Here is a 23,314-nt window from a genome sequence, read left to right as displayed (position 1 = left end):
AGTGGAGTGATCGTCGAGTCAGAGCCCCTGATGTCCACGCGATCGTGGCTTGGCTGGACAAACTAGCAAACTCTATTGGAGGATCAAAGCACAGAATTACAGGGGAGCATTCACGAGTTCAGAGGCCTACAAGCAATTGTCTTACCTACTGACTGTAGCTAACTGAATGAGTGCCTCGTCAATCACAACCCGTTCATTAATGTCGTAACTGGAATGTGCAACCACGTTCTGCTGTGATTATCTCAAGCGCCACTGTCGCAGCTTAGCTCGCCACCCTCGCCATGAGCGGTTGCGAAAGGCTTGTGCAGGCTGCGTTCTTCCAAGGTTCTAGACGTGACGGCCCATGGCCGCTGGCCTGACTGGCTCAGATGTGACAGGCCCATCCCCTTGTCAGCGGCTGAGGTCGGCCAATTCGGAAGCAGAGAAGCAAGCAGATCGTGCTTGATTCAGGGATGTTGCTTCTTCTAAACGTGGCGACCTGCATGTCCATTCCTTACATCGTGCAGTGTCTCTGTTCCACGAGGCGGATGACGATTACCGGGGGGGGGGGGGGGGGTCCTGGAAGCAAATCAGAAGTGATTCGGGCCAATTCTGAGATTATGATAGCCCCTGTACTAAGAATCGATTAAGCCCCGATTGCTACCTACTCTGTCTGTGTCTGTCCATACGCGCATCGCATTGCAACTCGGCGGGTGTCATCGGTTTGGGGCCCCTCAGTTATCGCAGCGACAACAGTCGAGTGGCGTCTTAGTACAGTAGGTAGAGACCCATATCTTGGGTCGAGTCCTAATATCCGTAACCCTGACGTGCTAACTGTAAGCTAACAAACCACCCGACTAACCGAGCCTTTGGACTTGTCTTTTCTCTCTAGCTTCTTTCACAAGCTTAGCTTCCAGATGTTCAAAGACACAATTCGTCTTCCCCGATCGAGGGCCCCTGATTGCAAAACTCCACTCAATGCAAATGCTGTGCGGAGGAAGAAATAAAGCCCTTCCGTTCCCCTCTTCCCCCGTTCAAGCCTGCCTTTAAGCCTAGCCCACCCCCGCGTTGCCTTGTCTTTGCTGGCTTGGTTTCTCTAGTTCTTCACTCCCTTGAATTTTACCGGGAGCGATATTACCCCAAAAAAACTCCCAAGTCATGCGCCGTTGCATCCTCAACACGTCGAATTGAAACCACCCCCCGTTCGACGACAATACATTATTATACCAGCCAACAGTCGATCGTTTAACGAAATTAATACCGCTGATCGTACCCAAGACGAGCGTTGACACTTTACACCAAAAAAGAAAAGAGAAACACTACCGCAATCATGACGATGCTCGAGGCTGAGATATGGACCTGGTACGGTCTATCGTGGGTTATTGTTGTCGCCAGACTGTAAGAAAGAATTACAAAATGAATTGGGGATAATTGAACTGACATCCTGGTTTGCAGGATATCAAGACGAATGTTGCTGGGTTCAGTCAAGAAGCTACAAGTCGAGGATTATTTAATGATAATAGCCATGGTCCGTCAACCTTTTTGCCCTACCACTGCTCAATTGGTCTAACACGATGCGCAGTTCACCGATACGCTCCTTATGGTGGGCATGTCCATCATTTCGCAAACGAGCAGTAACCTCATCGACCCCAATGAACACGTTGTATTGGACGCAGCAGAAATCGCCACACGAGAATATGGTTCCAAATGGGTTTTGGTGGTCGAGCAGATGCAAATATTGACCATCTGGTTGATGAAGTACTGTCTGTTGCTTATGTACAACCGTCTCACGTTAGTATCCCGTCGCATCGCATCAAACCTTCGTTCTAATCTTGTTGCAGTATGAGTTTGAGCCAGAACTTGGCTGTCAAGTTTGTCGCTGCCTATGTCACTGCCGGATTCGTCGTTATGGAGATTCTCTATCTTGGAGTCTGGTGTCGCCCATTCAACCAGTACTGGGCTGTTCCTCCAGAGAACAGTATGTCCAACCTCAATGCCTTGTGTCTGTCTTCTATGCTAACAGTCCCAGCTCAATGTTCTGCCGCTACAAACCATCTTATCACCAACGCCGTCATCAACATCACCTCCGACGTCATGATCATCCTTATTCCCATGCCAATCTTCCTCAAATCCCAGCTCCCATTGAAGCGCAAGGCTGTCCTCATCGGTGTCTTTGCCCTCGGCGCCTTCACAATTCTCTCCGCCATCCTCAACAAATTTTACTCCTTCAACGAACCATTCGGCTCAAACTGGACATTCTGGTACATCCGCGAGTCCTCCACAGCCATTATTACCGCCAACCTTCCTTACATCTGGACTCTCCTGCGCCGCATCTTCAAGCTCGGCTCCTTCAGCGGCTCAACCTACGGAAAGAGCACCAACAACCCATCCAAGGCTTACCGGTCAAACTTCACTAACCACCGCTCCGGTGTGCGCTCGCAGATCCGCGCCGATCACACTCTGCACCAGGTGGATAGCGAAGAAGAGATCAACAACAGCTATGCTTTACCGCTAAAGATCTACGCCAAGCGCGAGGTTCAGATTACCAGCGAAGACGCAGGCCCCGAGGATCGAAGAGGTCCAGTGGGTTGTATTCCTGACGAGTTGATGAGCCATAGCAAAGACAGCGTGCGGACAGAAGACATGGAGACGTCCTCTGAAAGATCCGCAGCTGGCGTTGTCAAGGTATATCACGGAGTATAGAATTTCTTTTAATGTCTTTTTATTTATTTTTATATTGATGATCTTTTGGTTATGTCACGCCTGGATCAGAATACCCAGAGATGTATGTTTTCTTTTCAAAAACCATATAGATAGAATATCCGTGCCTTACAGCACAAGCATAGACAAAAACAAGAGACGAATGCGTCACATTTCAAGAAGTAACTTAGCCTATCATTTCCAATGTGAGATAAGCGTTATAATTACGCGAGACATCACCGTTGGGTCTACGTCTAACCCATGTTTTTACCGTCGGAGCCATTGTCTGCATACAGCTAGCGAGCAATCTCCACGAGGGATTAAAAATATCCGAGTCAGCTCCGACCTGAACATGGCCCTGAACCAACACATGTCAGCTACCTCTCAGGGGATAACCATTGGTAACTGTCTCCTCTAGCTCAAATCCTTCGTCTACTCCTTTTCCAACTAGCTTCGTTCCTTCGGGCTATCACATCTCCGCGACAAACCCGTCCTTTCCCGGTTTTGGAGTGCTCCCAAGTGACCGGACTCTGGCGCTAGGTCATGTCCGCGGCCACCGGTGTGTTACACCTGGACAGTCGTCTCGTCCCAAGATTTTGGACTCGATAAGACTAAGGTAGCGGCTTGCAGATCCGGTTGAAAGGGGCTCTGACCCGAGCATTTTCTAACCTCGTTCTATTATGAGAGTCTTGGTCATCAATAGTGTGCTGTCACTGGAATTAGCGTTATCACCACGTGGTGTCACGGTGTTTCCACTCTGTCAGCTATTACTACTGTCTGACTATGTGACCTCCTGGTCCTGGTAGCCTTGTATCTTTGATATTTCGTAGTTGTAGATTCATGTTAAGATAACTGACAATCGAAATAGCATGGCTCGGACAACAATGAATGGTTCGAATAAATTTGTCTGTCCCACTGAAACTTGGGTTATCTGGGAAAGAACATACATCGCCCAGCTTGCTCAAGCGGCCAGCTATCACGTTTACGTTAAGGGGTCGGCAAATTGTTGCAAATTGATGTTTGGACTAATCCGAATACCATGGCAATTTATATACGAATCAATTATGCGATATGAATAAATAAGTATCTAAAATTGCGCTATGGTGTATAAAATCTTTTCCCAAACTCATACAATCTAGATTTACAATCTTGCAGCTGCGTTTCCTCCAGAGCAGCAACTCTTACCGCCAAACGCCAACTGACTGACCTTGTCATGCTGATCCAAAGCACCCTTCTTCTCGGCCACTTGCGTAGGAGTGACGGAGTAGCTAGGTGGCACATCCATACAAGGGTTGTTGATGAAGAAGTTCCTTGGGCGAAGCAACAAAGTCATGGGCTCAACTGGCATAATGGGGAAGTCCTCAGGGGCAGGAATGTGTGTGACTCCGAATGTGTGCCACAGAACGATGTCTGTGTTTTCGGTGCTGGATGTTCCCTCGGCGATCCACTCGGGGAGACCCAGAGAGGGCTCACCGGATGTTTGAGGGACGTGGCGACCTGCAGCCCAGAGTTCATCGTCGCGGTCTGAGAGAAGTTAGTATCAAATCTTTATCATGGCGGTCGTTGATGTATGAACTTACAAGGAGTGACGTGCACAGCGTGGCGAGCAAAACCAGCACGCTTCCAAACAAGAGATCCCTCCTTAGGCAACAATCCTGGAACCTCTCTGCTGACAAGCTTGTAAGAAGCAGGCTTCTTAGAATAAGGATGCAGCTTGTTCTCGTTGACCATCTCCCATGTTCGGCTTGTCGCACCGTTGTAATCCGTCTTGGCCTCACCGCTTGTGCGAAGCTTGGTCTTCTTCGCGTAGAAGGCGTCACCGTATTTGTTCTGTGGTCTTCCAACCGGTGCCTCACTAGCGACAGTGTCAACCATATGAACAGTGTTGTTCACGCCGTCGATCATGGGGTTCACACGCAGACAGAAGAGATGCTGATGGTTGTGGGCGTCGACCTGGGGATACACCTCTGTTCCCCAAGGACCAGCGTCTTCACCCTCGTTGAGAGCGTAGGTGTTGAGGATACCGGTGAGCTTGATCTCAGGCTGGATTGTACCGTCTTGGTGGAAGACCCATTGGCATGCATACTCGTAGTTTGCCGCTGTGAAGATCTGCTGCACAATGAGCTTGCGCGCGCGTGTGACTGTGACGGAGTCATCACGGAAGTCGGTGTGCTTGAAAAGAATTCCATTGTCCTCCTCGTGGATGCAAATGGCGTTCTTGATTGTACGGATGGAACCGTCACGCGCCGCAAACTCGGCGTCGAGATAGTGGATTACACCCTTGCAGTCGCAGCCCAGGGCGAGCGAGTTGGCCATGTATCCAGCGCCGTACTCGCCAAGATCAAAAGCGTGCTTGCGCTGGTGAGGATGCTCTGGTGCACCATAAGGAACGACCATCTCGGACAGGGAAAGACGGTAGAAGATAGGTCTCTCGATGCCCTTGTCGGTGAAAGTGATGTGGTTCAGCACGATACCCTCCTTGTAGTTGAAACCAATGTGGAACTTGAAGTTCTGCCATGAAAGAACACGGCCGTTCATGGTGAAGGATACACCCTCTGGCTGGGTGATGTTGATAGGCTTGATATCCTTGCGGTAGCCGCCGTTCTCGTTGATGTAGCGTGGGATGTAGTCAATAGGCTTCTGCTTGCTCAATGGGCGACGCACGCTGGGGATGTCGATGTGGATGATAGTCTTCTTGGCGGCGTCGTAGATGGGGCAAAAGTCAAGAGGGTATTGGTACTGGAAGCAATCGGGGTCAGGGCGGTAGTACATGAGTGCTTGCTGAAGACGGATGTTGCTTCCGAAACGCTCATCGTAGCCAATGGTCCAAGGGTCGCAGTAAACTTTGTGCATGTCCTCTTTGGGGATGCCAGAGATTTCACATTGCTCAATGACCTTGGGATCCTCACGGATGATGGCCTCGACCAGAATGAGTTCTTCGGCTGTGATCTGGTCATCTTGTTAGCCAATTGACTTGTTAATTGACCCGTGAAATGAAGGGGCTTACGATTGGTTGAAGACCATCTAGCTTCTCCCACTTCTGCACCTTTCTTGTCTTGAGATCGACAAGTGCATCATGGACGGCTCCGTCAGGAAGAATCACAGTAACATCTGCGATTCTCGCAGGCTTGTTTCCCTCAGAGGGATGCTCAAGCCATCTGAGCATGTCGGCTTTGCGTGGCTCATGAAGGGTGACTGCATTGAAGAGGAGCTGGCCAGATTGATACTTTCGGATGACATCCACCGCAACAGAGATCTCGTCTCCGGTGAGAGGGTCAAAGGGGTGATGTTGTGTAAAGCCCATGATTGCTGTGTTGAAAAGTCTTGACTAGAGAAGGAGTACAAGAGAGAAGAGGAAGAAGGAGGAAAGGTCATGATATATAGTGTTTTCTCAGGAAGCGAAACATGGCTCATCCTGGAAACAAACATTGCCGATACCGACTCTTTTTTCCGTATCGGGTCTGATTTGTGATAGTCTCTATAGATGCGGGGAGATAGCTGTTGACCTTGTCATGTATCGCGGGGTGAAGGGAGCCTCAACGGAAAGATAAACCGGAACGGGAATAGTTACAGTTGATAAGACGTAGTGGCGGTTCTCCCCCGCTTTCGAGTCCGGATCTCGTGATGGAGACGTCTTAGTGGATGATTTGATTTTTGACAAAAGAGGTAATTTTAACCTGGATACCAAGATGTGCTAGGCGAAGAATGATAAGATAACCAGTCATCAGTTATCCGGTATCACTTCGATATGACACATTTACATATAAATCACGGCAGATTGATCACACAGTTGACTATTAGAATGATGAGCTTTTTTCCTAATTGAGATAATCTTGTGCTATGGAACATGCCAGAAACATTATCGTTGAGTATGGGGTATGTCAAGCCCTTGTTTGTAGCCATGTCGTCGGTCATGTACTGTCCCAGACTACGATACTGGTTGTTAATTTGAACCTCGTTCACTTTGATCCCAGATACTGAGCTACACCAACTATGTATCCATAAAAGAGTCTTACTACAGCTTGTTCATCAAAATCCATTGCTACTATACTATGTCTCTAGCTGTACTACTCATTGTCGTAGCAGTTAACCCTCCATCAGTACCCGTAGTCGGTGCAATGTCGCTCTTGTTAATCGGCATAAGAGAGCGATCGACAAACATAGGTCCGCTACTCGCTTCTGACGAGGCTTCGGTTCCTTGTCTCATCCGAGGGAGTATATATCGGACAAGCTGATTTGTAGGGGGGCCACAAGCTACAATAACACCAACGTAAAGTTCGATATTTCCCAGAACAACAATTGCATTCGCAGATTTATCTATAAGAACCGGTCAATTCATGTTTCGTGTCGTAAGAGCTGAAATAGACATACCTGTTACCCTCGGAATAGGAAGGATTTTTAATTGCATCACCAGCCGGACAAGACTGACCACAGTGAGGCTGGTATCGTGTTAGTCGTTGCTAATTACTTACAACCACACAATGCACGGAATACTTACAAAAAACCCATGCCAAACATACTTATTACTTTGATCTTTTGACGTTGTCTGAGCCCGATATTGTAGAGTTGTGTCATTGGTAAGATAAGCATCCATGTATCCAGAACAAAGCTCACCGCCGTGCTTGACAAGCCAATTTTGAAATTGACATTATAGGCCTGGAAACTGGTAGTTAAATCTGCCCCACCATCCCATATCTTCCCTACAGAGTTTCCCAGTGTAAGGTTGAGGACAAGGATGACTATCGTCGACACCGAGTTAAATGCTATCGTCAACCAGACCATAACTCTGAATTTATCGTCGGGGAATATCCGTAGGTAGAAAAATAGAATAGAGTTTTTGGCTGCAGTAAGACCTGAAATGGAAGTCATCTGCCAAATGAACATGTGCTATAAGATTGTCAGAGCAAGAGCTTTTTCTGAAATCCAAGTGAATGTCAATGTCAAATACACACCTTGAAAAGACAGAGCAACTTGTCAGTTCCGCTGTTATAAAACAATGCAAATGACCCAAAGCCATCATCGATCCCTGTGGTTAAAGGCCAAATTAGAAACAGAACCTGTAAATAGAACCTGAAATATAGATCTCACCAAGTAATATCAATACAGTAGTTGGTATCATAAGTAGCTATTGGTATTAGTGGGATGGCAAAGTAGAGAGATGGAATACATACAAAGGCTATCATAGCCCACGTATCATCAGGTCCCCAAGGTGTTTTGACGATCAATCTGGATGCTACGCGCAGAAACACGAATGTGAAAGAGAACGATGCAAAGACGATTATGATATACCGAAACATCTGACGGTCGTCTCTTGTGGGAACGTTGCATATTGACACGACAGCGCCCTCGAATTCTAAGGGTTGAGTTGTGTTAAATATCGCCAAGACCTACTGGTCGAAACAAACTTACCAAGTCCTTCTTTTAGTGAACAAACTTTATTAACACAATGTATCACGCGATTTTGCATGCTTTTGTTCTTGCACATGTCTTGCACCGTCCGGTTGGAGCCACCACTATTGAATGCTTCAAGCGCACACAGTATCTTGTTCTACATGTCAGAGAAAATTGGAAAGAAAACAAACTACGCTTTACTCACTGCACATTGCGGTATATCGGCTATAGATACAGCTGCCGTAAAAGGAGACAGAAACACCACGTAGAGCAGAAATGATACTCTCATGGTTGGTGGTCGTATCTCACATCAGATTTGGAGGGCAGGAGCGGTTGGCGTTTTAATACTACCAGTCGAGGAATGTTTACGGATGGCTGGCATTCCTTACCGGAAGTTTCGCCCAAGGCTTAAAGGGGGCGCGGAGGTAATGGACTCGCAGACACCTGGATCGGATGCTGGAATGGGAGTAATCTGAGGCTTAAGCCATTACGTTTTGTGACGACGTTTACTGTTAGCAAGCGATAATTAGACTGCGGTCAATGTGATTACATGAAATATGACTGGAAGAATATCTATCAAGTTTACTACCAGATTGGAAATTTCATGAGATGTATTAATAGTATCAAGTGAATTACTTCAACTACATAGACTTTGAGGCAACAAGCTGCACGCCAATATCGATGTATGGGGACGGTGTTTATAACCAACTCCAAGATACAAGCCATGAGATATGTTGCACGTCTTTTGGACTCCGACTCAGCAGTAAAAGAAACGTGCTTCTTGGTCTTTTTGATCAGCTGAATGATGGATGGGATATGTGCAATACGTCACTTACAACGATGACGACATTAACAACCAGTGCCGGGCAGAACCTACAGGCCATGGTCGAAGGATCTAGGTTTAGAGGGTTGCGGTGATACTCGGCTTCAAATTCACAAAGCAGATCTATAAGTTGAAAGATGTCAGAGTATTGTATCCGCTTCTGTGTTAACATGCCGTCAATTACGACTGGTGGAAGACAACCCCAACACAAGGATAATGCTAACAAGGCAGATGCTGAGTGATTCAATTGTTACATATAGATCATCAGTAGATTCCCAACTCTTTTTACTTATAGATATTCCAAACCCAGACCACAGCCTCCAACTGAGCTCCTACCCATACCACGTATCCAGGTTTTCTCTAGAATATCTTACGTCGAACGACGTCGAACTTGACAGGGATGTTGCGGCGTGTGGCAATCAAGACGTCCATGTGTTTGGTGCCTTTTTAGAGTGAAGTTTATGGCAAGAAAAATGAAAAGCGGTCAAAGGAAATGAAAAAAAGGTTTCACAGCATCACGGGCTTCGATTCAGTGACGTGCGGGTTGCGACGGTAAATCAGTCAAGGTAGTTTTGTCAAGGTGTTATACCAAAATAAGATCGTTTCTCTCATAACAAGTCCAATCCCGGGTGACGCAATTGGTTAGCGTGTCAGACTTTTACGAGCTACCCAAGTAGCAATAGTAAATCTGAAAGTTGCGAGTTCGAGTCTCGCCTCGGGAGTTCTTTTTTATTTTTATTTCTAAAGCCCATTATGATCTCTGAGACGAGAGGATTCGATTGCGATAGATTTTAGAGTTTTCAGATGTCTGTAGCGTGAGTTATGATCGATTGAAGTTAAGATGCGTGGTAGTGAGAGGTCTGGTTGGCCCCACATTTCAATGACCGCCGCATGTAGGTAATTGTTTTGCTTTTTATTTTCAGTACTCGCTATGATCTTTGTGATGAAAGGAATCGAATGGTATATTTTTGAGAGTAATCCGATGTCTGTAGCGTGAGTTGTGGTCGATTGAAGTTGACTGCGGTGGTGGTGCTCACCGACGGGCCCCATATTTCAATGACCGCCACATATTGAAGATATTTTTAATTTTTAATTCACAGTACCTATTGTGACCTCTGAGATCAAAGGAATCGAATGGTATAGTTTTGAGAGTGGTGCGATATCTGTGACATGAGTTGTGGTTGATTGAAGTTGCGCTGCCAGGTTGACTTCATGTCAACGGCCACCATATCAACTGGATGTCTACAATGACGCGACAAACTGGGATTGAATATGATAACTAATGAAGTACAATCGCATGGTATGTACAAGATCTATTGTGATGTTATGGGAATATCGCTAGGGTGGCTGATGCTGCAGTGGCCTCAGAATCATGATCAAGTCATTTGTAGCCTTGGGGGCAATTCATGCAACATACAGGTAGATAGAATTGGAACACGGTCATGATTCCAAGTCACAATTGGGACACGTTTTGGAAAGAGCTCGAGGGATCGATGCTGTGGTATCGTCAGGTTGTGAAGGACAATGACGCCCCATGAACCAAGGGCTATGAACAGATCTCTGGATACATTTGTTCTGGTCTATCTAGTACCCAAAGATATCGTGTCAGCTTGAGCGATTTCTACCTGACCTGGTATCTTTGAATACAAGTCCAGGCTCCCACATCCAGCCATTTCTTGTTGACTTCATGATGCCCAAGTGTCGCATCGGAGAGTCTAAGTCTATTAGTCTACAAAAGTTGAACGACTTTTCTCAGAGCTTTCACTCAGACCACAATGGCCGCCATCGCTATGGCACGCCATGTTGTCATTTCAGCTGACACGGTTTACTTATTCACATATGTCCGAATCTGCCCTAACTACTTGCACAGCCATGATTACAGCCTGGCAGTCTCCATCCCAGTCAACTAATCAGTCTCTACCTAATACAGACTCGTGTAGTCATATGTGTTGTTTGCAGCTGACTAAATTACAACTGAGCTGTAAGGACCTTGGGTCTTGTAAGCGTGACACTTGTCCTTTGGACTAGGTATTTCCATATGGGATAAGTCCTTACGACTAGGCTGACTAGCTATACCGCACGCCGATTCACACAGCAGCCGGTTTATGCTAAGTTCCTCCACTTAGTCGTCGTATGCTCGGCGCAGCAAACAGTAGTCTGACAGCTGTTCTCACTGCCCGGCTCTAGATCATTTTACCGACAAATGCGATTCTCCATACAGTCTCTTGCCTAGAGAAGGCAATTTCTTACGAATTCTCCGTGGACAGGGTCGAGTCCGAACCCGAGAGGCCTCGTTGCTGCGCCACATTAGAATGTGGCGTGTCGCCGGTGGCGCATTACGTTGAGGTTATCACGGGTTGGACCGAGGCTTTCGAAATTCACCGTATGAGCAGAAATGAATACGTAGCGAGTCGCTAGTCCTGCGGGTCTTCAGCTATGATGTTTCTGCGAATTGTTGAGGAGAATATGGAGCGGTGTAGAATTCGGGACGTGGGCGCTACAGGGTAGAGTTCGCATTTTTGGGTAACAATATCTCCAATTCACTGTACCATGTTGTCAATGTCTTCATGTCTGTTTAATCTGATATATGTTTAGTTCAGATTATGAATGTGCTCTAAAGTTATTTGTTCGAACTTTGACTGTGCATCTCATTCAGATATGCAATGTGACAATAGATGGCATGCGAACATGGCAATTCGTTGTCACTGCGCTGTTCAATCACCGCCTAGACTTTAATGAAACTCGCAATCTTTGGGCTATGCACATCTCACTTGACGCGCATCAGAGCACCCAATTTTTGCACTACTACCGAGATCATAGTAATACGCCCATGTTGAATGCTTTTTGCCGTAGAGCGACGCGTCCCTAAGCCCGCAAGACGCGTCAAACGAGCCTCGTTCGGCAATTGACATCACGAGTTTCCAGCCGAAGCTACCGCCACCAGCAGAGCTCATGAATCATTTACTCAACATACAGACAAGCTCCCTCACTCACCGAATACTGCCCGTTCATCATTGCCGTGATCGCCTTGACAATGCCTCGACACTGCCTCAAACTATCTTCCGCAAAGCAAACCCGAATGAATCTCCTTCTCAATAGAGAAAAGCCAAACTAAATCGCATCAATACTTAGATCCGATATGCTATACCGTACGGAACACTGCTTACCCGCCGGTGGAAAAAAGTTCTCATTGACGTCATGGAATGCCGTCGGACGCCAAGCAAGAAAAGGAAGCTCCAAGAGATATAGAAATGGAGGGTTAGTTATGCAGGCAAAATTAAGCTTATCCATAGGAAAACAGGGGTTCACCAACGGCATTGAATTACAGGATCGGACAAAGCTGTGGTTGCAGGATTGTTTAATTTGAGTTGAGCATGGACCCAGTCTCTGGTAGATTGCATGTTATGGTCGGCTTGTGATTTGTTATTTCGCCATTGATGAGACGAGGGAGGTTTAGTTGCAGCTTGCACTGCCTCGTTACTTGTCTCGATTGTTGGGTTCTTTGCCTTGGCATCGGAAAGACAAAAGATACCAAAGGACAAAGAAGCAGCAAAGGGATTAGCTCGGGAGGGACAGACAAGCATTCAATGATGGTTCTGCCGTGATTGCCAAGATCCAACGGGGAAGCGCCCGATGCGACATGACCTGTAACCATTTCCGCCATCTTGTTTTTCTTGCGTTTGCATTTTCGCATCGTGACTTTTTCCCTACAGCACACCCTCACAACGCAGAGTCGAACGGTTAATGGTGGCACAGATCTGGTGATGATGAGATGAGTTGGTAAAGGACTTTGGCGTGTTTCTTTCGGTTGTGGACCAATCCTGTTTCTACACAATTCACCGGTTATTCCACTGGCTGAAAAAGTCGTACCGCATGGGCTTGGGTGGGGAGAGCGACACCAGTAGAGTAATCGATCGACAAAGGGGCTATGCCTGAGAGTCAAAGTCAAAAGACGGTAGAGGTGACTGTCACAAGGAGCATTTGAGAGGCTGAAGGTATTTCCCTCTATCAACTTTAAAAACTGGAACCAACTTGACATAGGTATTGTAGGGGATATCGCCTCCAAGGCATCCCATTGCGCCCCTATAATTCGTGTCGTAGCAAGGGAATTGGAGGAGATCTAGCGTGGATGGGCGGTATTAAGCTTAAAAAACGAGGCTTAGACAATGACGGAATGGAGTTACCTTGTGGAGGTTTTGGTGGGTGGGGTTTCCCTGGAGATTGAGATTGGATTGGATGAAGAGGAAATCAACTTGTTTTTGTGATTTGAGACCAGGTTGTGTGTGACATGGCGGTTAGGGGAGAGCCTTGGCAATGGTCGACGATGCAAAGGATGGACGCCTTTAGTTTCAATCCGAGGTCATTCAGACTTGTAACAATTCCTGACGTAGCACCCCAAAAGATGACCAATTCTTGATTACTATGTTTTGTTCCGTAGATGCCTACGGTGAGATATAAGCACTTGACTCTGCACTGGAATCAGCGCACCGAGACTCCCGACTCCCCCTGTTTGTATACCAACCTAACCGCCAAGGTCTAGCTCGTTTGGAAATATCAAAGCAATCATTTCGTTTCGGGCCCCATCCAACGCCAATCATTTCTCGCCGCCTAGATCTTGGCAGGCCTCGTGGCTGTGGCTGTGTACGGGAAGTGTATTTTCACTCCCCGGTCAATATCGCCCGGGGTTTACCTGATCAGCTTTCCCAATATCTTGGCTTTTTCTCCCTCTCTATTTCTCTTTCAATCTCGAATTTCACTGTCCAACACAAGATAATTCATCCATGAATTGACTGTCTGAAAATACCACATTCAATCATGGATTCAGACGCCCCGGCCAAACGCCCGAGGGCCCCTACAATTACAGTTGACACAGCTGCTGTAGATGCAACCCACTCACCCGGTAAAGTTCCAGTGCGATCGCCCGCCCGTTCTCTTTCAACCAACTCTCTTTCATGAACCACCACATCACCATCCAAACGAACCACCACTAACAACTCCCAAGGAATAGATTCCATCAACGCATCTCCTTCTCCTCTAGATGACACAAACACCCTCGCCGTCCCAGCATCAAAGTCACGCGCCGAATCATGGGCTTCTTCGTCTCCCTCGACCAAGATAGGTACCGACCACGAACAAATATCTCGCGATGTCGAAGCCCTGCGAAAAGGCGACCAGCAGGAAATCCTCAAAGCTGACCCCGGTGAAGAGGCTCAGTTCATTGTCGAGAACAACCCTTTCGCCTTCTCCCCAGGACAGCTTTCGAAACTCATAAATCCCAAGAATTTGGCCGCCTTTGTTGCCCTTGGTGGACTACCGGGCCTGGAGAAGGGTTTGAGGACAGATTCGAAAGCGGGATTGAGTCCTGACGAGGGAAAGCTACATAACGCAGTCTCTTTTGAAGAAGCGACTGCGACAAAGGAAGGATTCAAGGCTTCGCCAACGCCAGATGTGATACCATCGACAGAAGCTCACGATGAGACCCACTCAACAGCCAAAGACGCTTTCCCCGATCGCAAGCGAGTCTACGGCGCCAACCGTCTCCCGGAACCGAAAGCAAAGTCATTCCTCCAACTCGCATGGATTGCTCTACAAGATCACGTTCTTATTCTTCTCTGTATCGCCGCTGTGGTATCTCTAGCTCTGGGTTTGTACCAGACCTTTGGCGCAACACATCACGAGGGCGCCAAGGTCGAATGGGTAGAAGGTGTCGCCATTATTGTAGCCATCACCATCGTCGTTGTTGTCGGCGCAGCAAACGATTGGCAGAAGGAGCGACAGTTCCAGAAGCTCAACCAGAAGAAGGAAGACCGTATCGTCAAGGTGACACGCGCCGGTAAACCCCAAAACATTTCTATCCATGACGTTCTCGTCGGCGATGTGATGCTTCTGGAGCCCGGAGATGTCATCCCCGTCGATGGTGTCTTTATCTCTGGCCACAACCTTAGCTGCGACGAGTCTTCTGCCACTGGAGAGTCTGACCTGATCAAGAAGGTCGGCGCCGACCAGGTTCTTCACGCTCTTCTCAACGAGCCTACACCACAGCTCAAGAAGCTTGACCCATTCATCGTCTCTGGCGCCAAGGTCCTCGATGGTGTTGGAACGTTTCTTGTCACTGCTGTTGGTGAACAGTCAAGCTATGGAAAGACGATGATGTCTCTTCGCGATGATCCAGGCCTGACACCTCTTCAGGCAAAGCTCAATCTCCTCGCTGGTAAGTGCAAATTGGGTCAATCAACACAACACCAATATACTAACTGTAGCAGGTTACATTGCCAAACTTGGTAGCGCTGCTGGTCTTCTTCTGTTTGTGGTCCTCCTCATCATCTTCCTGGCTGGTCTTCCCAACAACGACGATTCGGGTGAACAAAAGGGTCAATCCTTCCTACAGATCCTCATTACCTCCATCACTGTCATTGTCGTCGCTGTCCCCGAAGGTCTTCCTCTCGCTGTAACGCTCTCTCTCGCCTTTGCGACCAAGAAGATGACCCGCGAGAATAACCTGGTGCGACATCTTCAATCATGTGAGACTATGGGCAACGCCACTGTTATCTGCTCCGACAAGACCGGTACTTTGACCGAGAATGTCATGACTGTTGTCGCTGGTGCTTTGGGTCTTCGCGGCCGTTTCGCCTTTGGTGATTCATCTGTTGACAAATCTGAGACCTCTTCACCGTCAACTCCCACCGTCGAAGGAACCGAGAAGAGCGAAACCATCCCTCTGAACCAGTTTTCCGACAAGCTTGACCCCGAATACAAGGAACTCTTGAAGACTGCCGTCACCGTCAACACAACCGCCTTTGAGTCTGACGAGGGCTTCGTCGGTACCAAGACTGAAACCGCTCTTCTCGACTGGGCTCGCCGCTACCTCGGTCTCGGACCTTTGGCTATTGAGCGCTCAAACCACCCCATCACGCAAATGTTCCCCTTCAACTCCCAGCGCAAGTGCATGGGTGCCGTCGTCCAGATCCCCGGTCCTACAAAGGATAAGCCCAAGCACCGTCTGTTCATCAAGGGTGCTTCCGAGATTGTCCTCGGCGAATGTACCACCATCCTTGGCGATCCTACTCAAGGTCCTTCTACCGAGTCTCTGTCCGATAGCCACAAGGACGGCGTCAAATCTGTCATCACCAGCTACGCGACGAACTCCCTTCGTACTATTGGTCTTGCATACCGCGACTTCGAATCCTGGCCTCCTGTCCTGACTCTCCGCCCCGAAGATGAAGCCAACACCGACATCGACCTCACTGATCTTGTCCACAACCTCACCTGGATGGGTGTCGTTGGTATTCAGGACCCTGTCCGAAAGGGTGTTCCCGAGGCCGTCATCGATTGTGGTATCGCTTCCGTGAACGTCAAGATGGTTACTGGAGACAACGTCGAAACAGCCCGCGCCATCGCACTCAACTGTGGTATCCTCACCGAGGCCAACATGTCTGAACCCAATGCTGTCATGCAAGGAGCCGACTTCCGCAAGCTCACCGAAACAGAGCGCTCCACCGTCGTCAAGCAGCTTCGCGTTCTTGCTCGCTCCAGTCCTGAGGACAAGCGTATCCTTGTCAAGGCTTTGCGCTCTTTGGGTGAGATTGTCGCTGTCACTGGAGATGGTACCAACGATGCTCCCGCTCTTAAGGCTGCTGACGTCGGTTTCTCCATGGGTATCACTGGAACAGAAGTCGCCAAGGAAGCATCTGACATTATCCTCATGGACGACAACTTCTCATCTATTGTGGTTGCGCTTGGTTGGGGACGTGCTATTAACGACTCCGTCAAGAAGTTCCTCCAGTTCCAGCTTACCGTCAACATCACTGCCGTCGGTGTGACTTTTGTCTCTGCTGTCTCCGATGACGAGCAAAAGTCCATCCTCAACGCCGTTCAGCTCCTCTGGGTTAACCTCATCATGGATACCTTTGCTGCCCTTGCTCTCGCTACGGACCCTCCCACTGGAAGTCTTCTCCACCGCAAACCTGAGTCGCGTACCGCCCCTCTCATCACTACCACTATGTGGAAGATGATCATTGGTCAATCGGTTTACCAGCTTATTGTGTGCTTCGTTCTTTGGTTCGGTCGCGATCCTATCCTTGGTTACTCCGAGACTGAAGTTCGATCGCTCATCTTCAACATCTTTGTCTTTATGCAGATCTTTAAGCTTGTGAACAGTCGACGTATCGACAACAAGCTCAACATCTTTGAGGGTCTCCACCGCAACCATCTCTTCATGCTCATGATGACAATCATGGCAGCTGGTCAGGTCATCATCATCTTCTTTGGCGGTGATGCCTTTGTCGTAACACGTCTTAACGGTGTCCAATGGGGAATCTCTCTCGTTCTCGGTTTTATGTCCATTCCCATTGGTGTTCTCATCCGTCTGTTCCCTGATGAGTGGTTCGCCGCCATGGTCAACGCCCTTGTCAAGCTCTGGCCTAGCTGGATCCGCTTTTCGCGCAAGAAGAAGGACGAATCTGAGGAGGAAGGCCAGCTTGCCACTGAGAAGCAGCTCGAGGGTTACGACATGGACACTGCCCTCCTTGGCATCCGCGATGATCTCGAGTTCCTGAAGCGTGTTCGCGGTGGACGCATGACCGCTCTCAGCGACGCCATGGAACGTTCCCGCGAGAAGATGCGTGAGAAGATGCGACGCAAGCGTTCCGATTCTCGCCCACGAAGCAAGCTCCGCAGCCGCCGCGGTTCATCACGATCGTCCAACAGACCTCCCATCTCACCCATGATGTCCGTCGTCGGTATGCCCGGTATCGTGGCTGCCAGTATAGCAGGTCTTCAACCAGGACAAATGGGCAACGGCAACGATAACCCAGATACGCGACAAGCGTAGTGCGTGTGTTTGTTTTACATCATCTTTATTCTTTTATGCTCCATTTTAGAGATTGAACGAGTGTGCTGCTGCATATTTTGAGATTTATAGTGTACGAGTTCGATCAGAGCAATCTCTGTTTTTTAATTGTGTGTATGCCAAAATAAAGTCATTATAGAGTGTATGTCAGGAGTTTGGTGGCGGTCTGAAATGCAACGGAATGGAACGTCATAGTCTGAGCGAAATATCTTTACATATTAATAAGTACAAAAACATGTGTGTATTTATACTCAAATCTGTTGGCCTTTCTAGTCTAGTGTCCCCATCAACCTCATAAACCCACATCTCGTGTTTGTCAACAGAAAAGACGATGGTCTTGAATGCTGTTTACCTCTCGTCTTGTTGTAAACATACTCCTTTCATTTAGCAGTCCCTGTGTTGCTGTTGGCACAGTGTTGTAAAATCCAGGGATGCTCTGCAATTTGATCGAGTGGCAATCGTTTCTCGGGGTCTAGAATCAGGAGCTACCACCTGTCAGTATAAAGATCTTGCTACAGTGGCTAAAGAGAACATGCACTTTTGATAAGGTGCTTTGCCTTTGAACTTATGAAATCTGGAATCTGCATGTCTGCTCTGGCGATTCGTCGTTGTGTCCTGACTGGCGTATCTTCAAATGGTGGCACTCCAACCAGAAACTCATAGGTCAACACCCCCAAGCTCCAAACGTCGACCTTCTCGTCATAGAACCTGCCAGCGTCTACTGCACCTAATTTGATCATCTCAGGAGGAAGGTAGTCTAGCGTGCCGCACATAGTCTCTCGCCTTTTGGAAGGTGAATGGACACTCCAGCCAAAGTCGCTCATCTTCAGCTCATCATGCATACCGACAAGAATATTCTCAGGTTTAATATCTCGATGAATGATATTCTTTCGGTGCAGATATTGCAGCGCTGATACAACTTGAGCGATGAATCGGGCCGCCTTTCTCTCTGTAAACCGGGTTTCTTTTTGTAGGTGTTTGTAAAGTTCGCCTTTGGCGGCAAATTCAAGGACGAGAACGATTCGTTTGCTGTCGTGGAAATGGCTGTATAGTTGGACGATGTTGGGGTGACGGAGGTTGGTCTGGATCTCGATTTCTCGGCGTACTTGACTTTCCATTCGGGATTGTCGTAATTCAGTCTTGTATAGAACTTTGAGGGCGCAGATGAAACCTGAGCTGCGCTCCCGTGCGAGATATACGCGACCGAATTTGCCTTTTCCCATCGGTCGCCCGATTTCGAACATGCCAAGGTGAAGATGTTTGTAGAGTGTAGCACTTTTCGTAGTAGATGATTTTGTGGTGGGCTTTTGAGGAGATGAAGGCGATGGTGAGTTTGTATCTTGGTCTTTATGGGGAGTCGGTGTGTCTACTCTGTTTGCAACGACAGGTCCTTTGACAGGAAGCAGACATTTCGGTTGAGCAGGTCCAGGAACGGGCTGTGATTGTGGGATCTTGGTCTGTATGTTGAGGTAAGCAAAGCTCCTTACTGGGGAATATATGGAACCATGAGCAAACCTTGGGAACGCGTTTACTCTGGGATCCCACTGATTTGTGATCAATAGACAGGCGGCTAAAGTGCTCTTCAAACGTAGGAGAGTCGTCTGCGGCCATGGCAGGGTTAGATGGGTGCTGTGAATATTGAAGAAAGCAATACTATTGCTGTAACCAAGTACAGGCGTGCTGACATGTGACAAGAGGGAATCGTAGGTAGTGATAGAAACAAGGAAGCGGCAAATGCGGGAACAGTAAGTAAACAAATGGTAACAAAGTAGGCAGCTATTATTGAACGGTTTTATATGTGGTGATACATTATCACGTGCATGTTGTGCAGTTGTAGTAAGACTATACGATAAATGCCTATTGATGTATCAAAAGTCTGAAATCTAGGTCATTGAAAGCTTGACATGATTCCTGAGATATGTCGAGTAAGTTTATCTAGCTACAATATGATGCTCGTCGTTGTTACGAGAGGTTCGTTACTACGTGAGGTTCGTTGTTGGAGAGAAGAAGAGAGAGAAAGACAGGAAAGTTAGATGACCAACAAAAGCAGGGGATCAAGGAGTCCGGGGAGATTTTTAGCGCCTGATGTCAACAGCCCTGGCGGAAAGCGAATGTGCTGATTGGCATTTCGATGCTGATTAGCTCCACGCCAAGTAAGGGTGAATACCTAGGTACCTCTATGCAGTCAGCCTGTCAGTGCCAGGCTGTTGTCTACCATGTATCATCCCGCCACGTTATCTATTGCGATACCCAAGGCATTAGCTTCGTGTCGATGACGAACCGGAGCACGTTCCTTGTACGGCCCGTTGTTTGGTGGCAGATCCGGGTCCTCCCGGCTGACACTCAGAACAGATCGTAGGGCTGTAGGTATTTCTTCTAGTTCGATAGGACCATTGAACGTAATATTTAGAAACAATATTTGTTGATAAGCCCTTGTAAATATCCAGAAGAAGTTGCATCGCCATGTATTTTGTGGTAAGAATACGATATATCAGCAGCTCACTGTGGCTTGTAGAGTCATATGATTACAAATTACGAATCCTGTCTGACATTTGTGCAACCTGAGTGACGTGAGTGTACAGTATCTCCTTGATCTCAACTGGCTCGATACGATAATTGTTATTGGGGTTCAGTACCCAGTCTCTTGCATGCGGTGTAATATCAGTTCAGTTTTGGACAGGTGTGGCTGGCAGTTCCCACTCTTATGGGAAAGGTAGTGTTTCGAGGTTGGCATTGCTAATCGCGATATCTAAGCGAGACTCGCATATCTACACTTGATTCCATTGTTTCTTACCATTGCGTTTTTTTCAAAATTGCAAAGGATTGGCGGCAACTTCTCACATCAGCGTATGATGCCATGAGGGAAGCAATCGGGTACAGCCCGGATCATACCCAGAGCAACCATCGAGATGGGCTGACTTGGAGACTCTTTCTGCAAAGATCTACGCGTCAGCAGCAAGTACCGGGCAGACTAAATTTGGTGCGAATGTACCACCCAAGGTTAGTTTTTGTACCTGACCCTCAGGGTATCAGAAATCCTGACCGCTGGAAGCATAAGAGACAAAATTATCAGGGTAGCTTATGCCACTTATACTAAGCTTCTTAGACTACTTATTTCTATACCCCAAGATTTGGGAAGCCAAGTTTTCTGCTACCCACTAGCTGAATCCAGTAAGACGTATGCCGTTGCTCCCGTTCGATCCTCCAAGCATAATCAACTTGTATTGCGTGATGGTGGACGCTCAACTAAGAGAATCACATGTATATCAGCCTGGATAGAACTCTACATGCTGCCCGCCCTAAAGAGCTTGATTTTTTTGTAAAGTCCCCTTCCAACGGCCGTGACCTTAATTCAGCTTAAATGACATTGGTTGACAATATGCAATCTACCGAGTCGTTCCATGCGTTACCCACTCGGTCTGATGTTGAGGACCCCAACGAGAGACGCAAGATTCAAAACAGGATTGCTCAAAAGAAACATAGTGTGACATTCCACCGCTCGCACATGTATTTCAACTAATCAGTCTCCAGGACAAAAGATGAAGCGGCGAATTGAAGAGCTTGAGACCAAAGTCAACAACCAATGCCAAACGTCGAATTGGACCAGCCACGCACCCACAGATTCCTGCCAAGAGCAGCAATTCCTTGACAATACAGACTTTGGACTGATGCTAGAGGATGATTTGCTATACCGTGAACTTTCCGCCAGCCTCGACGGTGCGGGATTAACCGCTGTGGCCCAAATGCATGATTCTCCACGACCGAATCAGCAGCAAAGACTTTCGGTTTCGGGCATGCCTAGCAGCCCGACCTCCACCAGCAACGTTGCACAGCGAGGCCTTTCTATCGGCGATCATAGCTCAGCTTCCAACCATTTAAGCTCTTTATCTTTAGTTCCTGGATCGACAGAAGGGAGTCTTCCAACTCGACAGCACGATAATCTGTGCAACCAAGACCTCCGCGACATGGTGCCCGAGGAGAAAATGAGTCGTATTCTCAAGGTTATTCAGGATGCGGGTTACAAAGACATGGATTCATTCATGACTGAGTATTATGTGAGGGATTTCGATGCTTCGTCACACGTCAGCGCCGTCCAAAGGCAGAGTCGAAGTCGGCGGTTGAGAGGCTTCTTGGAGCAGCTACGAGTCGGTGCAGAAAGCTGGTCTGACTATGAAGCACATGATTACCAACAAGAGATATCTAAATCAGCCGAAGCCATCTACGCCAAAGAACTCGATGTCTTTAGCACCACCACTCTCGGAGAAAATGCTTCTTTCCAAGGACTGGCCAGTTTGTATCGAGTGCTGCAGAGCACCGTAGGGTCGGATATTGAGAACCATCTCCGACACGAACAGTCGATGATGCAGAGACAGGTTAGTGAGATAGTTCACCGCCAAGTATATACCTTCAATCCAGCTCAATGCTAACAAATTCGATGATACAGCTTCCTCACCTCTGGTCTCTGATATCCGAGCTTTCCGGCTACCATTCGTCCGGAGAGAGATTGAGTTGGCGCACGGTTTCAACTGTCATTGCATTACTACAAGCCTCCCGTATGTCGCAAAATTGATGTAACTATATTGATGGACATGGGAACTAGATCACTAGAACACAGAGCTAGAAACTAGAACTATAAAGCTGACTTGCACATTCTTCCGTCCTCTGCAATGGACCAAATCTCGCTACCTACTCCTTTTGGAACAAAGAAGAAATGCTCGGGATCCCATTTCTCTTTTACCTCCAATAAATCTTTGTAGTTATCTCCCCAAAAGACATCTTGATAGTTCGGTTGCCGAAAGTCAGCCTCGTTGACATATGCGCCACTACCCGGCGTGACTGCTTCGACCTTGGGCATAATGACATTTGTCATGAGGTCTTGCAGTTTGATCATATCATGCCACGGTTTAGTAAAGTCCCATGGTGTACTTAAAAGAGCGTGAACAAGTGTGCTACGCCACGCGGGATGGACCGAGGTAGTCGCTCGTGTACCAAATGGCCCAACATCGGTGGCTACACCAACCCATGTGACACCCATGTTTGTGACCTGTCTCAAAGTCTCTGTGAAGTTGGGTACAACACTGCGGGGAATCAAACGCCCACCATATTGCTCGAAACCTACACGGATTTTACCGTATGGAAGAGGACCAAGGAATTCGTTATAATGATCGTAATATGTTTTAGACTCTTTATATGTAACATCAAAGTCGACATGTTTGGATGTGAGAGACGATATGAACGGTTTCATGATTACCTTGACTTGAGCCTCAGTCTTGTTGTAGGCCGTCAAGGGCGCAATGAGGAACGATGTGTTTGTGATGATGTGAATAACCTGTAGCACAAGGTAAGCATATGATGCCAGTCATCGGAGGACATTAACCTACCATAGTTCCAGCATCCACCATGTCTTCCAGAGTATCTTGAAAGACTTGTATCCCGGCCCAAAATGCTTCCTCCGAGTTTGTATCAGTGGAGAACGAAAGTGAGGCCCCACTGGTGATAGTACCAGGATGAGCCTTTACTGTCATGGATATAACGACACCAAACGTGCCGGTGAAGCCTCCTCGCAAGGCCCC

The 23,314-nt window shown here is 47.7% G+C and overlaps 8 protein-coding genes and 1 non-coding gene across 9 annotated transcripts; 4 read left to right on the top strand and 5 right to left on the bottom strand.

The window, feature by feature from the left end:
* Nucleotides 1-1,309: 1,309 nt before the first annotated feature.
* Nucleotides 1,310-2,865, top strand: FGSG_02402 (uncharacterized protein; the record flags this gene model as incomplete). The annotated part of the gene is made up of 6 exons (XM_011320017.1): nucleotides 1,310-1,377; nucleotides 1,435-1,507; nucleotides 1,562-1,770; nucleotides 1,821-1,957; nucleotides 2,009-2,664; nucleotides 2,815-2,865. The coding sequence occupies 6 exons, from the start codon at nucleotides 1,310-1,312 to the stop codon at nucleotides 2,863-2,865; spliced, it is 1,194 nt and encodes a 397-aa protein (XP_011318319.1).
* Nucleotides 2,866-3,820: 955 nt separating this feature from the next.
* FGSG_12129 (peroxisomal copper amine oxidase) lies at nucleotides 3,821-5,983 on the bottom strand (the record flags this gene model as incomplete). Its single annotated transcript, XM_011320016.1, has 3 exons — nucleotides 3,821-4,203; nucleotides 4,260-5,628; nucleotides 5,687-5,983. The coding sequence occupies 3 exons, from the start codon at nucleotides 5,981-5,983 to the stop codon at nucleotides 3,821-3,823; spliced, it is 2,049 nt and encodes a 682-aa protein (XP_011318318.1).
* A 741-nt stretch (nucleotides 5,984-6,724) lies between these two features.
* On the bottom strand, nucleotides 6,725-8,282 carry FGSG_02401 (uncharacterized protein; the record flags this gene model as incomplete). The annotated part of the gene is made up of 7 exons (XM_011320015.1): nucleotides 6,725-6,996; nucleotides 7,051-7,118; nucleotides 7,178-7,566; nucleotides 7,632-7,736; nucleotides 7,851-8,032; nucleotides 8,089-8,112; nucleotides 8,276-8,282. 7 exons carry the CDS (start codon nucleotides 8,280-8,282, stop codon nucleotides 6,725-6,727), a joined length of 1,047 nt encoding a protein of 348 aa, XP_011318317.1.
* A 1,234-nt stretch (nucleotides 8,283-9,516) lies between these two features.
* Nucleotides 9,517-9,615, top strand: FGSG_20550. Its single transcript has one exon. It is a non-coding gene; the product is annotated as a tRNA-Lys (tRNA).
* A 19-nt stretch (nucleotides 9,616-9,634) lies between these two features.
* Nucleotides 9,635-9,943, bottom strand: FGSG_12128 (uncharacterized protein; the record flags this gene model as incomplete). The annotated part of the gene is made up of 1 exon (XM_011320014.1): nucleotides 9,635-9,943. One exon carries the CDS (start codon nucleotides 9,941-9,943, stop codon nucleotides 9,635-9,637), a length of 309 nt encoding a protein of 102 aa, XP_011318316.1.
* A 3,765-nt stretch (nucleotides 9,944-13,708) lies between these two features.
* FGSG_02400 (uncharacterized protein) lies at nucleotides 13,709-17,723 on the top strand (the record flags this gene model as incomplete). Its single annotated transcript, XM_011320013.1, has 3 exons — nucleotides 13,709-13,793; nucleotides 13,902-15,104; nucleotides 15,154-17,723. 3 exons carry the CDS (start codon nucleotides 13,709-13,711, stop codon nucleotides 17,721-17,723), a joined length of 3,858 nt encoding a protein of 1,285 aa, XP_011318315.1.
* Nucleotides 17,724-18,125: 402 nt separating this feature from the next.
* FGSG_02399 (serine/threonine-protein kinase 6) lies at nucleotides 18,126-19,352 on the bottom strand (the record flags this gene model as incomplete). The annotated part of the gene is made up of 3 exons (XM_011320012.1): nucleotides 18,126-18,226; nucleotides 18,280-19,198; nucleotides 19,257-19,352. 3 exons carry the CDS (start codon nucleotides 19,350-19,352, stop codon nucleotides 18,126-18,128), a joined length of 1,116 nt encoding a protein of 371 aa, XP_011318314.1.
* A 1,768-nt stretch (nucleotides 19,353-21,120) lies between these two features.
* FGSG_02398 (uncharacterized protein) lies at nucleotides 21,121-22,168 on the top strand (the record flags this gene model as incomplete). Its single annotated transcript, XM_011320011.1, has 2 exons — nucleotides 21,121-21,223; nucleotides 21,273-22,168. The coding sequence occupies 2 exons, from the start codon at nucleotides 21,121-21,123 to the stop codon at nucleotides 22,166-22,168; spliced, it is 999 nt and encodes a 332-aa protein (XP_011318313.1).
* Nucleotides 22,169-22,371: 203 nt separating this feature from the next.
* Nucleotides 22,372-23,266, bottom strand: FGSG_02397 (uncharacterized protein; the record flags this gene model as incomplete). Its single annotated transcript, XM_011320010.1, has 2 exons — nucleotides 22,372-23,070; nucleotides 23,123-23,266. The coding sequence occupies 2 exons, from the start codon at nucleotides 23,264-23,266 to the stop codon at nucleotides 22,372-22,374; spliced, it is 843 nt and encodes a 280-aa protein (XP_011318312.1).
* Between the last annotated feature and the right edge of the window lie 48 nt (nucleotides 23,267-23,314).

This window comes from Fusarium graminearum, chromosome 1 (genome assembly GCF_000240135.3).
Source record: "Fusarium graminearum PH-1 chromosome 1, whole genome shotgun sequence".
Classification (NCBI taxonomy): Eukaryota; Fungi; Ascomycota; class Sordariomycetes; order Hypocreales; family Nectriaceae; genus Fusarium; species Fusarium graminearum.
Note: the sequence above shows the minus strand (reverse complement) of the source record. Positions and strands in the feature narration are given on the sequence as shown.